Here is a 17906-nt window from a genome sequence, read left to right as displayed (position 1 = left end):
AATGCCGCAGACCAGTGTAAGTCGTTATGCTTGGAACAAATCTTAAAAGTTTCTTCTTGCTTTCAAAACTTCATTGGATTCATTTCATTATTTCCTCTGTTAATTCCACTTGTATTTATTAGTAAATTGGTAAATTGGTTTATTACTGTCACAGGTACCAAGGTACAGTGAAAAACTTTGTTTTGCAACCCATCCATACAGGTCATTTCATCACATCAGTACATGGAGATAGCACTAGGGAACAATAACAGAATGCAGAATAGTGTTGCAGTTACAGAGAAAGTGCAGTGCAGGCAGACGATAAGGTGCAAGGTCATAATGAAGTAGATTGTAAGGTCAAGAGTCCATCACAAGGGGTTAGTTCAATAGTCTTATGAATGGAAGCTGTCCTTGAGCCTGGTGGTAGGTGCTTTCAGGCTTTTGTATCTTCTGCGTGATGGGGCGGGGGTGTGGAAGATGAGGGAATGTCCGGGATGGGTGGGGTCTTTGATTAGGTTGACCTATGGAGGCAGTGAGAAGTGTAGACTGAGTCCATGGACGGAAGGCTGCAGCAGTGCCATTGTAATGTAGCAGTCCATTTGCTTATGACCTGATGACCAAATGTTCAGTGCTGCAATGAGGTATCAGTCTGAAACACGTATAGAGGGAGTTAAACGTGCAGCACTCTCTCTCTCTTGGAGGCGAGTGCCCTACCCACTGGCAGAGAGCGGAGAAGTTTACAAGCAGGGCTGTATGCAAGAAATAAGGGAGATAACTGGTGGAACTTTTCTCCTCCGATGATGCTGGCCCACTAACGCAGCTTTAGACCAACTCGCCCAATTTCCAATGATGCGCAGGTGGATGGGGAGGGGGAGGCGTTAGGGCCACGCGGACGCTCCTGCCTTTGCTGTCAGTCTCGCTGAGGCAGGGAGCTCCGGCAGGTGGCTGGCGCTGCCTACAGCCCTTGCGGGAGCTTCGCCTGCATCGGACCCCACCGGAGCGAGTCAGGCTGCAAACCCAGGCTCAGCCTGTGTGTTAGGGACTCCTGCAACCTCGGCTGGGGGGAATGCAACCGGACAACCTGCACCTTGGGGGGAAATGCACCCAAAATAATAAAATAATTGCAGATCCACATGGTGCCTGCAGGTCGGGAAGGAACGCAACAGCAATATAAAATTTAGAGCTCCTCGGGTACCCAGCCGGACAGAGATCCGCAGTGTCCGCAAGCAGGGGCAAGCTCATTTGCAACAGTGGCAGAGGCGAGAGAGGGAGAGCCTGAGCTGGGAGCGGGGTTGAAACGGAAACCCGAGGTGTGTAACTGCGGGCTGGCTGGCTGAGCCTCACTTCCTCTCTCCCTCCCTCTGTACGAGGGGACACTGCCATTTCTGCTGCCGTGGATGCGAGGACCTGACTTCCGGAGCTTCCAACCGATGCTGGGCTGCTTGCGACTTCTCATCCAGATGTGGAGATTCGGACATGGATTTTACTGGCTGCCAAATCATCTGCAATCATCGGATTGAAAGTGGAGACTATCACGCGAACAACCTGAAGGGTTTTATTCGTGGTCTTTGAGTGTGTTCGGGGCAGGATTCCTGGCTTCTCTTTCTCCATCCCCCCCCCCCCCTCCCCATACCTCTTGTTTTTTTTCTCTGATATATCCGGACCGTTGCCCCCTTGGTCAATCCTGGATAGTGTGAAGTTCAACGTGTTGAAGCACTTTGCTGGCTCCAGGATGGGGAATGCAGCTGGGAGTATGGAAGTTTCCCCGGGGAAGGAGATCAGGACCCAGCAGGCGACCGTCCCCAAGCAGCCAGTGCCCATTAATGACGGCGAGCTGGAGGAGAGATTCTCTCAAGTACTGGTGAGTGACACACACACACACACACACACACACACAGAGGACAAGGAGTGGTTCAGATCTTCCGCAATTGTAGGCAATCTCTAGGACACTTTATAAACAAATCCAGAGAACCATCATGAGGGGCTGCGTAAACTTTTTTTCGTTATTTGAACACTTATCCGACATTCACATAATCGAGGAATCAGGTGAAGGGGAGCAGTGTGAGAAATCATCCAGAATAGATGCCCCCCAAGTTGGGACAGGAGGACAGGGGTTGCAAGAACCTCCACACCCCTCCAAAAAAAAACAAACCCCGCGTTGCTGCTTTGCCTGTATTTGAGGCGGAGAGATGGACCCAGGCGTGTGATAAAATGTCAACACAGTCCCAGTTTGACCTGACAACCACTCAGGTCCTCCACCTTGCAGACTTAAAATGCAAAGCTCTCCAAAATCGCGAGGAATGGTTGGCGTATCACGTGCGCTTGGGTGCAAACCTGAAGCCCTGATAGAGGGCAGATCGGAAATGTTTTGCAATTGAAAATGCGCCTCCCCCGTGCTAGGCACACATGGTCCATGTGTTTGCTCTGAAGTCTGGTGTGTTCAGTTACACAGATTAGTGTTGATACACTCCACACCGCCACCTTGTCCCTCTGCCACTGCTAATTGCTTACTTACAGTATCCACAAGAGGCCAATAAATGTAAGCACAGACTATGGTCCTAGAGAAGCCTGCTTTTGTAAATACTGAATGTGTGTATATTTATAATATGAAAAATTGCTAGTTAATTAATTGCTACACGTGGATCCCGCATCGGCCGCTGTTTCAATTCTACACGTGCTGTTAAATCGTGACCCAACCGGTTGCCCACTAAATCCCATGAGATGTGTAATAGAACGAGCATTCTGGTGTTACTCGTGTAAGGAAGGTCAGAAGTCGGAAACAGTTAAGCAGCTCCAGAGTGGCTGCTCAGTTCCTGGACGCTGGTAAACGATACGTCTACCTTGTAGGGTGCACCATTTCCCATGTGTAGATTGAGCTCAAGATGATAAATTCCGTGCTCCGTCTGACACCGTCCATTTAAAGAGATTTTAATCGAGGCACGCAGCCTATTTCGTTGGACAAAATTGTAGCTCGAAGTGTTGGTGTCTGAGTTGTATACGGTTTATCATTAGACTGCGGCCAGTGTTTAGTTATGATGGGGTGTAAGGTAACAGTGCGGTGAAATTAATAACCTTGTGATTAGTTGCTGACTGTCCAAATTAAACATTGCTTCCTTCAAATTAGATTATTTTTAAAAGTGCCGAATTTTTAATTAACTGCCTTACTTACAGTCACTAATTCAAGTTATGTGGTGATAAAACTTTATCGGTGAAAATGTAATTAAAATATCACACACAAATGTTGTCACAGTTTGAACTCTATTTAATAGTTGCTTGTCTTCTGAAAGGCTCCTGTTATATGTAGTCTCATGGACTCTGGCCCAACACATTGAGGTACTTTTTCCATGTTTACAAATCTGCTAAATATTGAGAGGCTTTAAACTCTATTTAGTCGTTGCTTGTCATCTGACAGGCTTGTGATAATGAATTCTGGCCCAATGCATTGAGTGTATTTTTTTTCTAGTTTACAGATTACTAGATATTGAGAGGTTTTGAGTGTCCAGTGATAGGAAGTAGAGGTTGCTGCGTTGCTCCCAACAATAGTATTTACATTCTATGTGGACATAATGTGCAGTTCTGCACTCTGAAAATACATGGAAGTCATGTAACCTCCTGGTGGCCACTCACTTCAATTCCACATTCCACTCCCATACTGACATGTCTGTTCATGGCCTCCTCTACTGCCGTGTTGAGGTCAGATGCAGATTGGAGGAACAACACCTCATACTCTGCCTTGGGAGTCTCCAACCTGATGGCTTCAACAATGATTTTTGTAACTTCTGGTGCCCCCACCCCCTTGTCTTCCCTTATTCCTGTGGCCCCTCCCCCTCCTCCATCCTTTTCCATAGTTCACTGCTCTCCTACTGGATTCCTCCTCCTTCAGCCCATTTGCCTCTTTTACCTATCACTTCTCAGCTTACATCTTCTCCCTCCTCCCCCACCCAGCTACCATCCTCTCTCAGCTGGACTCGCCTTTCACCTCAAATTGCCTATCACCTACCTACCTGTCTGCATGTGCTTTCCCCCCCCCCCCCCCCCCCATTCTGGCTTCTGCCCTCTTTCTTTCTAGTCCTGATGAAGGCCCGAAACATCGACTGTTTATTTCCCTCCACAGGTGCTGCCTGACCTGCTGAGTTTCTCCAGCACTTTTTTGTGTATTGCTCCAGATTCCAGCATCTGCAGAATTTCTTGTGTCTCCATGGGAGTAATTATACATGTGTTTATAGTAGTGACCTTGTCAGAAAATAAATCATTAATGGTTATTGATGTATAATATGTAGTTGAGATCAAATGCAGCACGGCTATTTGTTGGATGTTACAAATAGAATATCATCAAGGTAACTGTGCAAAGACTGATGTATCACACATCGGTTATTACTGTCAACCTGGGAAAAACTAACAGCAACCAAGTGGAGGAGTAGTTTGTCCATAGTTCCATAAGTAACATTTACTCAGCATTTCCACCATCTACTAATGAAGGATTGCATTTGTAAATTGACTTACCTATAAATGCTGCACCACTTCTAGGACAAGACAGAGTGTTTTCATGGCAATGACCTTTGAAGTGTGGTTATTATTCTTCGAACAGGTACAGCAGCCACCCTGCGGACAGCCAGGTCCCAGGACATGGCAGGTAGCAGTTCTGTATCAATGGCTTTGGAGGGAGCAGTGGGAATGATTAATTCCAAAGTCCACCCTTATTCTGTCAGGTCTGAGCAGTGTGATTTACTGAAAGCCTGGAGTGATTCCAAATTCAGTTTGCACTTTAGCAATAGAAATTATTGAAGCACCAGGGGTTTCACCTACTGCAGTCCCTTCCTGCCCTTCCAGAGACGCTGCTAATGAGGTAGACTGGGCTGTCTCCACTTCAACACTATCTGTTGGACAGTTTCTATGAAGAATAGTAGATGGCAACAGGACCAGATTCTGCACCTTTAATCCATTCTGTTCTTAACATAGCCTTTTGTTTTATCACATAGTCTTGAGTTAACTCACACTTTACGCCCTTCACTATAAAGTATTTAATGGTGGGAGGGAGGCACCACAGGGTGCTGTAGATCATCCCTCTCACATTTTGGTTAGCACTAGTTTTAAGGATGTAACTCCAAATATAGCACCAGAACTGATAAATGGCATGTAACCTTTGCATCACAACTCGGCAGGGAGGTTCAGAGAAAGTCTAAGCAGCTTTACATTCAGTGGAGTTCCCATGGCCAGTCTCCCACCATAAACGACCCATGGGTTACCATTGACCAGTAAGTCAGCTGGACCACCTTTACAAGAAGAGGTTTGATGCTGGGTATCCCATAGTAAATGGGTAGCTGCCTGCCATCCAGAGCCTTTGCACTATCTGCAAGGCACAAGTCAGGAGTGTGAGGAAATTAGTCTCCTCTCGCCTGGATGAATGCAGCTCCAAAGACACTTGAAACTCAACGCTATCCAGGACAAAGTAATCTGCTTAATTGATACCTCAGCTGCCACCCTAAACATTCATTCCCTCCACTACTGGTGTACATTGGCTTCAGTGTGTATCATCTACAAAATGCATTGTGTTTACTTGCCTAGACTAAGCTGACAGCACTTCCCAAGCCAACAACCTTTACTATCAAGTAGCATAATAGTTTAAGATGCATGGTAACACCACTACCTGCAGGTTCCCCTCCAAGTTGCACACCGTCAAATTACGTTATCATTCCTCCTTCATTGCTGGGTTTAAATCCTGAAATATTCTCCCCAACCACATTATAGGAACACTCAGCAGAAGGACTGTGATTCAAGAACACTTCTCTCTTCTCTTTCCCTCCCCCCCTCACACCCCCCCCCCCCCGTCTTTTCCAGGGCAACTGGGGATGGACAATAAATGTTGGTCTTGCTGTGCATCCTGAAAGTAATAACCGAAAAGGAACTTTTTTCATTATTTTATTGTGGCTGTGTAGTATTAAGGTTCTGATTCCTGCCACATCCAGTGGGATATAAGGATCTAATGTTGGAGCCTCTGAAATTTCTATCCTGCTTTAGCACAATGAGTGAGGAAAAACTGCAACTGAATTATCAGAGCTGGCCTTTCAATTTCACATTTGATCAGGGAAAGGATGAAGCGTGAACTTAACAGGAGAAAAAGGCCTCACAGACTTGGTTAGTGGAGAGAGGGGTACTTGTATGTGAAACTGAACAAACCACTTCATCTCAAATCTATGCTGTTGCCTTGTGGGAGCTTGGTGAGTCTAATTGGGCTTCCATGTTTGCTATTATCAAGATGGCAGCTGCTCTTCGAAAGGGTGTCATTGAGACTGAAGTTGCGAAGGCATGCAATCTTTGTAAACGAGTCATTTTCTAGAGTGATTGTACAGAAACATCCCTTCAACCCACCGAGCCCCTCATTGGCTTTCAAGCACCCATTTATACTAATCCTATGCTAATTTCGTTTTAGTTTCCCCGCAGGCCCATCAAAATTCCCCAGATTCTACCACCCGCCTTCACACTAGTGGAAATTTGCAGTGGCAAGTTAACCTACCAACCTGAATCTCTTTGTGATGTGGGAGGAAACTGGAGCACGTGAAAGACCAAAGTGAAAGAAAAAAAACATGCAAACTCCACACGAGCGGCAGCAGAGGTCAGGACTTGTACTGAGGTAGCTGGAGCTGTGAGGCAGCAGCTCTACCAGCTAGGCCACTCTACTGCTAATTATTGGTGGATAATTCGTATTTGGAAGTGATGTAGAGAAAGGATCGAACCCTGGGATGCAAATACAGGCAGAGCAGGGTGAGGAACTAAGAATAAAGTGTTTGAAATACACTTGCAGGCCCCCTGTAAAATGACATGGAAGGTTACATTTTCAGGTTAATATTTTAACCAGTGTTGTCCCATTTCAGATACTGGCTTGCTTTATATTCAGCATCACATGGCATATACTCACCCAGAGTGACTGTTCTGATTAATTAAGGGCTCAGTGTGCTTCTTTGCCCAGAAGTTTCCCTTGAACAATAGAACGTAGGTCTTTGAGAGATTTAATTGGTGGGGTATGGTGATTCATAATCAACTACAGAATGTGGAATGCCCAAGAGCTGACAGGTTGATTGCTTGTTCCTTGGTCATGCATCTTGAGCTCAAATATTCAGCTCTTTAGCTTTAATGTGCGATATTTGTTCCCGATTGTCTGTGTTCATTTTATGCCAACACACAGTGCTTCAGTGCCACTTTGTAGAAGGATTAAAGTCATCAAAAAAATATTGAGAAATTATCTGAAGCCCAATGGCAGTTTCTCTTGCTGTCCTTGGCTAATGCACCTTTAATAGTTTAAGCTCTTAAACTCAGTTTGTAGATCTGACTAGATAGGTTTGAAATATTGCTAATTTCTGAATGTATGACATTGACCTGTAATTGAAGTGCAGTTTGCACTGTGGAATTTGGCAGCTTGAGACTACATCGACTAATAATGAATGCGTCAGTTTGTGCTGATGTGGCCCTGTGGAGGTTAATGTGTTGCAGCCATCACCTCTCAGGAACACACCATGGGACTGTGATGGTGCACAGTGTACGTGGTTGGCAGTTAAAACAACTTGCTTTCCTGAGTGTGTAGTGCTGGTAACTCACACGTTCTGCAGAACCAGCGGATATTAGCATAACATTCTGCCATGTAGGTGAGAGGATGCTTGAATCCCGCTGCTTTTGCTTGGACCATTACATTTTATAAGTTGTGTCTGATGTGAGCTTCTGCACATTTCCAAAGGAACATCCTGGAACACTGTGCCAGCCACAACAATACAGGTCATACTTATCGCTGTTGCACATTTAAACTTCCAGGTGCTGCAATTACCATGTTTTCCTGGTGGAGTTGGAGGGGGAGATGGCCAAGCAGTATAACTATTAACGATACTAAAGGATTAAACTGAATTGTGAAGTTACAAATTGATTAATAAGAGTTTAATAGATCCTTTGAGTGCTATGTAAACAAGAGCATGTTCCTGCTTTGGTCTTTCACTCTCTCTTTACAAGATGTTATTTGTTAATGCTATTTTTAATAATTCTGTTAAGTAGCCCCCATAGTGTAATAAATGCAATGCTTACTCTGTGCACACCCACTTGGTTCTGTATTTTGCTGGGCTAAGAATCAGTCCCAGGGCACACTACTTAGAAGCAGGCCACACTACCAACCAGTCCTTAGCGTCATACAGCACAGAAGCAGGCTCTTCAGCTCACCATTTCTCTGTTGGCCATTGAGTATCAATCTTTACTAATCCCATCTGGATAAAAGCATCTTCCAGAGTTGTCCTAACATGGATTAATGAGGTCCATCTTCACAGTTTGAGCTTCTGGTTTGACTTGTGCCACTGTAGCCTGGCAGATTCAACAACTCTTGGGTTCCTGGGAATAGCTCCGAGCCCTAACGTCTCCACCATCAGGCACTGGTGCTGGCACTGAAGGGAGGGTCAGAGTCATGGGGAGTGAGGGGAAAGGTATCCTTGGACCATGTCACACTGGACAAATGTCTTTGGTTCCATGTGCATTTCCCATCAGGATTCTACTTTGCCAGATAGACTGCAGAGTCTTACACTGTGTCAATGTAAATGCTGTAATTCAATGCTCAGTCATAAGTCCTGACTCAGTAGTGTTTCACTTGTTTACGAGTTAGGGAATAACCGATTCAGTCCATTAACCTGATCACAAAGCCTCCAGTGCAGGACTGAGGGACAGCTGCATTACTGGAGCTGTTGTCTTTCAGAAGGACAATCAACTGGGGGCTACCTTCTCTTTCTGCTTTGTCTTTACTGAGGAGAAGTTGAGGGATTTCTGTCTGTGGGACCTTGCTTTGAATAGAATGGCTGCCATTGTAGTGATGGGATTTGGTTAACCGTGAAGTGCTTTGGGCTGTGAAAGGCTGTGACTGTAGAAGGGTTTCTGTTTTTGACATGTTGTAGACAATGTGGCATTTAGAAACACTGGACTCTCGGGGCTTCAAAATGTCAGCACGTTAAGACTTGTGTCACAGTATGACGTCATTCATCAGATATACCCACACGTGCTTTGGGTTGGGGGGACCTCCCAAGTTGCTGTGATGTTTTAATCCTTTAGGGTGTCACAGTGCTGCAGCCAGTAGAGCCATTGCCTCACAGCTCCAGTGACCCTGGTTCAAATCTGACCCCTGGTGCTCTCTGTGTGGAGTTTTACTGTTCTCCCTGTGACTGTGTGAATTTCCTCCCACATCCTGTGTGGGTTGCTAGGCTAATTGGCCACTATAAATGGGTGCTTGATGGTCAGCATAAATTCAGTGGGCTGAAGGGCCTGTTCCTGTGCTGTGTGACTCTGTGACTGACTAATGCTAACTCAGATGGTGTGTAACTCGGATAATGAACTTACAAAGTCAGTCCGTTCCTTCTAGACGAAAAAAAAACCTGCTTGAAGTCACGACTTGGTCGTGGGATTGTACTTGCCTCTTTGGGACTGTAAGGAGCCTGACCTGCTGGAAGTGTATAAATTCTGTCCTCCTCTCTGGGGGCATGTTAGAATCCATGAGAAAGGGCAATGTCACCCAGCTCTCCAAGCAGAAAGGAGGAGATCAGAAATTGGCAACACACCTCCCTGTTAAATATGGATTATGAGATTCCACACATTGCCAATCTAGTCATCTGCTGCGGGGCAGGTGAGTCACCCGGACCAGACCTGTGACGTACCTGTTAGGAAGACCCTTTGCAGCCTTGCACTGCTTGGGGATACAATTGGGACAGTTGGAGTAAATTGCCTCGTCAGTTTGGATCAAGCGGAGGCCTTTGATAGACGTGCTCTCCTCAAGGGAATCTGCTCTACGCAGACACAGTAACACAGGGTGGGAAATGGAAAGTTTCCCCATCACATCTGGAGTTAGGCAAGGCTGACCCCACTCCAGATGAAGGGTCTCGACCCAAAATGTCAACTGTCCATTTCGCTCCACGGATGCTGCCTGACCTGCTGAGTTTCTCCAGCAGTTTGATTTTGCTCTCTCTCCTTTTTTATGTGTGTATTGTACTGAGCTTTATGCTAAATCCATCAGGAAGGACCTGGGCATGAGTGTTGATCATCTCAGGTAGCACGAAGGCTCAGGTTACAGTCTCCCTGTTTGTGGACAACATCACTGTCCTCTGCTCAGATCCACAGTCAGTCCACAGATCAATGAGCACCTACGGCCAGTTTGAAGTAGCCTCTGGGGTCAGAGTCAGTTGCAGCAAATGGGAGGCCTGGTTCTTTGGGAGGCGGTCCGACTGATCCTTTGTTCCCTTCAATATCAGATTGGATTACTTGTCAGTGCTGGGAATGTGGGATAGAGGAGCTGGGGAACGTTCCAAGAACTGGGTGCAGCGTGCAGCCAAAGTGACGTGGAAACTAATTGTGGAAGCGACACTCCCTCTCGATTGTGGGGAAAGAACCTGGTCGTTGGGTGTGAGGAGCGGTGGTGCAGGTGTGGCCTGTACCCTGTCCCTCCATTGAGGCAGTCTGCCCGTCATCTCCAATGTCGATCAGGAGATGAAAAATGGATTGTGTCTGCGGGGACGTGACATAGAAACCTCCAGGGAAAGGGCGGAAAATATCCCCAATGTGGCCCTCATTCCTGTTGGTCGCCTCTGTGATTGGTTCCATCAGGGTGCGTGGACACCCTGGGTTCGCAAATATCAAGAGTCACTATGCGCTGAGGTCCTGCCTATCCCTCCTGCTCTGAGGTCCTGTTGTGGTGGAACATTTCTTTCAGCTCAGTTGTGATTGTCTACCTGTCCCTCTAGAACAGTTGGTGCAGAGGAACATCTTTGACCATAAGCCAATCAGGCGGTGGTCTGCACAAATGTTCCCAAAGATATGTGAGGAAGGAAGATGGTGGATTCTGCTTAATAGATCCCTGAGCAGACTCTCGATCATTTGGCCGAATGCCTCATCATCAGCAATTTCAAACAGCACAAAGACCTTGCTGGGCTGGTGGTGAGAAGGGACTTTGCTGTCAGATCTTTCATGAAGGGATGGTGTCTCAGTCCCAGTGCATGCTGCCCTCGAGGTGGTTCCACTGTGAATGGCACCATAACCCATCTCCTGGAGTGTGTGTTCGCCAAGAGGATCTGGAAAGGAAAGCAGTGGTCTCTGTCGAAGTTCATCCTGAACAGTTCCTCGGTGCAGGACTCTGTGCTGCATGGCTGTTCCCAAGGATGCCCACTGAGACAGGCTTCATCTGCTGCTGGAAGATCAGTGGGAAAGGCCCTTTTGGTCTGCCCGAAACTTGTGATCTTCCGGTCCTGGCACATTCGAAGGTGCAGGAGTAGTATGTGCAACTCAGCGCAGCCACTGTAAAGGCTCTGTAGGGAAATACTATGGTCTAGGGTTCTTCCACCACTCGATACTGAGAGGCTGGAGCCTGCGTCAAGACCCCTCAGACCATTGTAAGTGGGGAAAAAAAAGTTATTTGATATGGCTAGAGTTAATGAGAAGCTGAAGGTGACTGTCAAAGTATTATTGGAATCAATAACCTGTGAGTGACAGAAGTGTAGACTGCATATTTCAACAAAATGTGGCTATAATAACAAAGAAAGAATGTTTCTTTATTGCAAGATGCAAGGCCCAAGTATCCAATGTTAAACTTGATTGCATACCTGTTATCCTCACCAGCCAGATTTTTCCAGAATGCAATAACTGAAGCACTCATTTCCATCAACCTCTGGAGTATGTGGGAGGAATTCCTGGTGGTGGAAGACATCTTGAGTTCTACTTGTTGTGTGGGTAAATGGGGACTAATGATATCGACCATCAACGCCTCTTGATGTCCCTCAGATCGGCTGTGGGATCAAGTGTGTTTTTTTCCATTAAGTGTACCTGTTGTTTTCATTTTCTGTTGAAGGTTGTGTGATTGTGAAGGCGGGTGGGTGGGTTTGAAGTGTGGGGGTGTCAGCACGCAATTGACTTGATAAGCCAGTTGGCTTTCAGTTGATTCTGCTTTCGACCATTTGCAAGGAAGAGTGCCATTCAGTTTGGGCTAAGCAGGAAAGAGGAATTCGAGTGGACAGCTGCAGGGAGTAAAGCAGATGAAAATTTTAAAAAGTATTCCAAACCTGCAAATGCTGTCCTGAAAACTAATACAGGAGGATTCTAAACTGTTCAGCAGTGCACTCCCCCATGTAGAAATCATGAATTTGTGGGTTTGGAAAGGATGTGTTACATGAAGTCATGCACGAGGGGAAGTACAAACCTGTAACATGTGAAGTAGCTCGTCAGTAATTATTTAGATAATACCATTGGGAGAGCACCATTAGCAAGACATGCCTACACTCACTGAGCAATAGCTATTTTATAGAACACAAGGACAAGGTGGAATTTACACTTGTACATCAAGAGCTTTCAATCGGTTGTTGTATAAGATACCAAGGTGAAGAAGGCCCATCGTACACAACCAAGTGGTTGATGGATGACTTTGGCGTGTTTTTTGATAGATGAAGGAAGCAGGAAAAAAATGCAGTTTAATTTTCATGGGTCTGAAATAATATCCAAATGGAATGTCTTCTAATTGTCAGCTGCTAGTAGAATTGTTAGAGTACAGAAGAGCATTTTGTCCATGGGATGCATGTTGACTTTTTTGTAAGAACAATCAGTAGGTCCCATTCCCTGCCTCCTTCCCTGTGTCCCTGCAGTTTTTTTTTACTTCCAAGCATTTGTTCGTTTCCTTCTTGAAAGCCATGATTTAATCTGCTTTCATCACCTTTTCAGAGGGAAGTCATTGACCATGACTACCCTTTGCTTGAAAATGGTTTTCATCATGTCATCTTTAGTTCTGTTGCCAGTAACCTACTCTCTGTACTCTGAAAGCCATCTCTGATCCTGGTCCTTGTGAATAAAGGCTCAAAGAACAGCCTTTATTCACAGATAGATCCTCTGTAGAAGGCTGGTTTGGTCATGGCCAGAGTACTGAAGGAACGGTACAAAGGCCTTGGAGATGGTGCAGAAAAGATCTATTGAATTGTAAGGAATTCAATCACATGAATGGACACAGAGGTTGTCCTTTTTTGAGTAGAATAGGTTGAGATGTGATTTGGTTAAGGTAGAGCAGCTAACTTACACACCGTAAGCTCCTATAAGCAGTACAGTAAAAATGGACAACTTTTTGTTGGTCAACAGTTAAATATTGACCAGTTACCAGAGAGAACTCTCCTGCTTTTTAAAATAGAGTCATAGTGATACAGCATGGAAGCAGGCCCTTTGGCCCACAGAGTTTATGCTGAACATCAACCACCCCTTTACACTAATCCCACGTTAATCCCAATATTTTTTAATTTTCCCTGCCTTCTCGTTAACTCCCCTCAAATTCTACCACTTACTAGGGCATTTTAGAGTAGCCAATTAATCAACCCACACATCTTTCAGATGTAGGAGGAAGCCGGAGTACCTGGGGGATTCCCACGTGGTCACAGGGAGAACGTGCAAACTCCACACAGGTAGCACCTGGGTCGCTGGAGCTGTAAGGCAGTGGCTCTTCTAGTTGTATCACTTTGCAGCCAAAGTAATGTTATGGTGTTTTTGTATGTTCACCTGATTGGGAGATCAGTTTAATGTTTAATCTAAGAGTTGACACCTTCAGCCGAGAAGTACTCTGGAGTGCGACATTGGAGAGGGTCCAGAGGAGGTTTACAGGGATGATCCTGGGAATGAAAGGGTTAATGTATGAGGAGAGTTTGATGGCTCTGGGCCTGTACTCGCTGGAGTTTAGAAGAATGAGGGGGGATCTCATTGAAACCTACCGAATATTGAAAGGCCTGGATAGAGTGGATGTGGAGAGGATGTTTCCAGTAGTGGGAGAGTCCAGGACCCGAGGGCACAGCCTTAGAATAGAAGGACATCCCTTTAGAACAGAGATGAAGTGGAATTTCTTTAGCCAGAGGGTGGAGAATCTGTGGAATTCATTGCCACAGGTGGCTGTGGAGGCCAAGTCATTGGGTATATTTAAAGCGGAGGTTGATAGGTTTTTAATTAGTAAGGACATCAAAGGTTACGGGGAGAAGGCAGGAGAATGAGGTTGAGAGGGGGAAATAAATCAGCCATGATCGAATGGCGGAGAAGACTCGATGGGCCGAATGGCCTAATTCTGCTCCTATGTCTTATGGGAGTAGCACCTCATAACTTGCTGATGTGGAGAGAAGAATGTTGTTCAGTGACACTTAGAAGAATGTTGTTGCTAAAAGAAAATCTGTTGCAGGTTCTGTGTCTTGCAGCTTCACCAGGATTACAAAGAGCAGAGATCCCATGATGTCCTTGTGCCAGAATAGCTTTGCGGTACTTGTTGTCAAGCAATGTGTGGACCCTTGACTTGGAGGCTTGGAATAGACTTTCAGATTCTTTCAGGAAACAAATAGACTCTCAGACTTGTTGATGACCTAATTGGAGCTTGATACTGTGTCAGGAAATTATAAAATTGATCTAAGCTATTGTTCAGCAGGTAAGTTTAATGGTGTTTGTTGAGAGATAAATATTGGCAGGACAAAAGGGAATGGTGTCGGTTTCCACAGGTATAGTAATGACACCCAGATCTAATTCACCACCACCTCTCTTCACCCCTCCACTCTTTCTAAACTTACAGTTTGCTTATCTGACAGCACTGAAATAAGCAGAAATTTCCTACAGCTAAACAAGGAGAGGTTCAAAGCTGTGGTTGTCAGTTCTTGTCACCCCAGACCACTGAATTCTCCTCCTATTCCTTTGTGAAGCTGAACCATTCTCTTTACAACCTTGGTCGTATTTGACCCAAGACTGACTTGTAGACCAAGTCGTGTCATTATTGAGATTTTGCTTTGAATCTGCTTCTGTAACAACGCCCAAATATGTCAGTTGCCCTACCCTAGTGAAACCCTAATCAGTGCTCTTGTCAGCCCATGACTTGGCTCTCCCAACACACACCTGGCTGGCCTTACTTGAGGAATCCAACGTACTGTTCTATCTCATTCCAAGCCCAGTTCAGACATTGTCCCTGACTAACATTGATTTTAAAATTTGCATCCTTCCTTTCAAATCCTTCAGTGGCCTTGGGATCTTGTCATCTCCTACAGTATATAATCCTCAAATATTTGCACTCCTATAATTCTTGCCTCTTGCTTATCCCCAAATGTCATTGTTCCACCATTGAACTCTGATCCTGCAGCTGCCCTGGTCCTTAGCTTTGGAATTTCCTTCCTAATCCTCTCTCCCTTCCCTTTCCAATATTAAAGTGCACCTTAACCTCTAACTCATTGACCACAGCTTTGGTCCAACTCGGATACAGCTTGGTATAAAATTTTGTTTGAATGCAGTTCTGTGGAGTGCCCAAGTAACGTTGCTACCTTATAATGCAATATAAATGCAAGCTGGTTGTTGTTGTAATAATAACTAGGGTCACAGATTAAAAAAATTAGGAGTGAGAAGGAAAATCTGTTTATTTCCTCCAAAAGATGATGGACTTGATTTAGTGTAAGCTAGTCTTCCAAATCAGAAGGTTTGGGCCCCACTTTAGGACTTGATAATCTAATGTAACACCCCCATTGCAGTACTGAGGAAATGCTAGAAGCCTAATTTGGAATAAGACATTAAACCAAGGATATGGCTGTTTACGTAGGTATTAAAGATTCACAAACTCTATTAATGAAGATTGTGCTGGTTAGTTTGCATATCTCCACCAAAACCACCAAAATGTATTTCTTTTCATTTGTCACTAATTACCCACCTAACAGTGATAATTATAAATCTTTTGGCTGTAAGGTGCTTTGAAATATTTGGGAAATGTGAAAGGTGCCACCCAGATGTGAGAATTTGCATTTTTTGTTTTGTAGTAAGTCCTGGGGGCAGTTACTCTAACAGTCAAAGGATAACTGGACAAATTCCTGATGGGAGGAGGGATTAATGACATGGGTCCAAGTAGGATAGGCATGTCTGCATTCCTAGCTGGAATGCTTATTAGGACTGATGGATTTTATTGTTGGCTAGATGTAGTTGCCCATTTTAATCCTAAAGGGGCCTTGATTGACCCATTGCTCAGGCTGGTTTGGTGTAAAATTAAGTTGAAATATTACAATTTATGTCAAAGTCGAGTTTATTGTCGTATGCGCAAGTACGTGTATGCACAGGTGCAGTGAGAAACTTACTTGCAGCAGCATCACAAGAAAAACATGAAGGTACATTATACACAACTTTTACAAGAAAGAACACAAAACAAAAATAAAACAAGTCCATTTTAGTGATCAAAGTGGTCATAGTGTTGCTAAACTGTAGTGATTAGGGTTGTGGTGGTTGGTTCAAGATTGAGTGGTTGAAGGGCAGTTGCTGTTTAAACATCCGAAGTACAATGCATCTCCTTTGTTTTCTATATGTCACCGTGCCTACAGCAACACGCACAAGAAATGTCACTGGCAAGGATTTCTCCTGATGTGATCTTTATTGCTTAAGGTATTTAAGATTAGCCTGCACTGAAAGTAATTTAGAGGAGGTAGTGGTGTTAGGTTGAACTGTCCGGAACTTTCTAAATTACACACAGTTTCTTACTTTTGTTTTTTCCTCAACAGACATGTTCCTGTGGTACCCGGGGAAATGTTAGACAATAGAAGGCCAAGTTACATCCAGTTCTTCTATTATCCTGGTAGTTGTATGACCTTGTAATAATGGACTAGTTCACTGATGATAGCAATTAGGGCTCGAGAGATGTGAGGTGAGGAAGAGCCCAGTGACTGAAAGCTCACAGTGCACTGGTAGACAGTCACCTGCTCTACCTGACTATTCCACACACAGCACATATCCTACTTGGAAATGTCCTCACAGCTTTGTTTCTTTTTGCAGTATTGTTGCCATGGCTGCTGATAGTGGGTTTTGTTGGGTAAATGCATGTAAATGAGCTCAGTTTGCTTCTTTGCATTCTTTAAAGTTGCTTTTTTGTGATGTGATGATTTCAACCATCTTTTTATATATGAAGTGCAAGTCTGAACAAAATTGAGATGAATTCATTAATGTAGCAATATTTGTTTGAAAAAGTCTTGTTTCAATAATTGGGATTGGTTTATTATTATCACTTGTACCGAGATACAGTGAAAAAGTTGTCTTGCATACCGTTCGTATAGATCAATTGATTACACAGTGCATCGAGGTAGTACAAGATAAAACAATAACAGAATGCAGAATAAAATGTAACAGCTGCAGAGAAAGTTTAGTGCAGGTAGACAATAAGGTGCAAGGTCATGATGAGGTAGATTGTGAGATTGAATCCATCTTAACGTACTAGAGGACCGTTCAATAATCTTATAACAGCGGGATAGAAGCTGTCCTTGAGCCTGGTGGTGCCTGCTTTCAGGCTTTTGTATCTTCTGCCCAGTTGGGGTGGGTGTGTGGGAAGAAGAGAAAATGTCCTGGGTGGGTGGGGTCTTTGATTACATTGGCTGCTTTACCGAGGTAGCAAGAGGTATAGACAGAATCAGTGGGGTGGGGGGGGGGGGGGTGCTGGTTTCTGTGATGCGCTGGGCTGTGTCCACAACTCTCTGCAGTTTCTTGCGGTCTCGGGCAGAGCAGTTGCTGTACCAGGCCGTGATGCATCAGGGTAGGATGCTTTCAATGGTGCATCTGTAAAAATTGGTGAGGGTTAAAGGGGACATGCCAAATTTTTTTAGCCTCCTGAAGAACTACTGATTATTAGGGCATTTGCTTTAATTTCTGGGACTGGGACTGCTGGAAGTCCAAAACGTTCTGTCTCTCTGCCAAGATGTAAAACTAAACGGTTCTTGAAGTGGCATCAGATGACTTGTCATTTACTCCAGTGTAGTCTGAACAGGGTTAGGGACTGGTTGGGCCGAATGGCCTGCTTCTGAACTGCATGTGTCATGTAAATGTACTTATCTGCGTTCTAAAGGGCCAAGAAAATGTATGGGAAGGAGATGGCACTTGAGTGCAGTGGGGACAATTGTCCTCAGTCAGGG

General features: G+C 44.8%; 1 protein-coding gene across 2 annotated transcripts in view; it reads left to right on the top strand.

Moving 5' to 3' along the window:
* Window positions 1-883: 883 nt before the first annotated feature.
* fmnl1a (formin-like 1a) overlaps window positions 884-17906 on the top strand; it is a 184060-nt gene continuing 167037 nt past the window's right edge. The window contains exon 1 of one of the 2 annotated variants that reach the window (XM_052038819.1): window positions 884-1840. In XM_052038819.1, coding sequence (XP_051894779.1) covers window positions 1712-1840 — 129 coding nt within the window. In that variant the 5' untranslated portion in view covers window positions 884-1711. The remainder of the gene's footprint in view (window positions 1841-17906) is intronic. The other variant, XM_052038818.1, reaches the window with a different exon arrangement.

This window comes from Pristis pectinata, chromosome 25 (assembly GCF_009764475.1).
Source record: "Pristis pectinata isolate sPriPec2 chromosome 25, sPriPec2.1.pri, whole genome shotgun sequence".
Classification (NCBI taxonomy): domain Eukaryota; kingdom Metazoa; phylum Chordata; class Chondrichthyes; order Rhinopristiformes; family Pristidae; genus Pristis; species Pristis pectinata.
The sequence above is the reverse complement of the archived record's forward strand: the minus strand, read 5'-3'. Positions and strand labels throughout refer to the sequence as shown.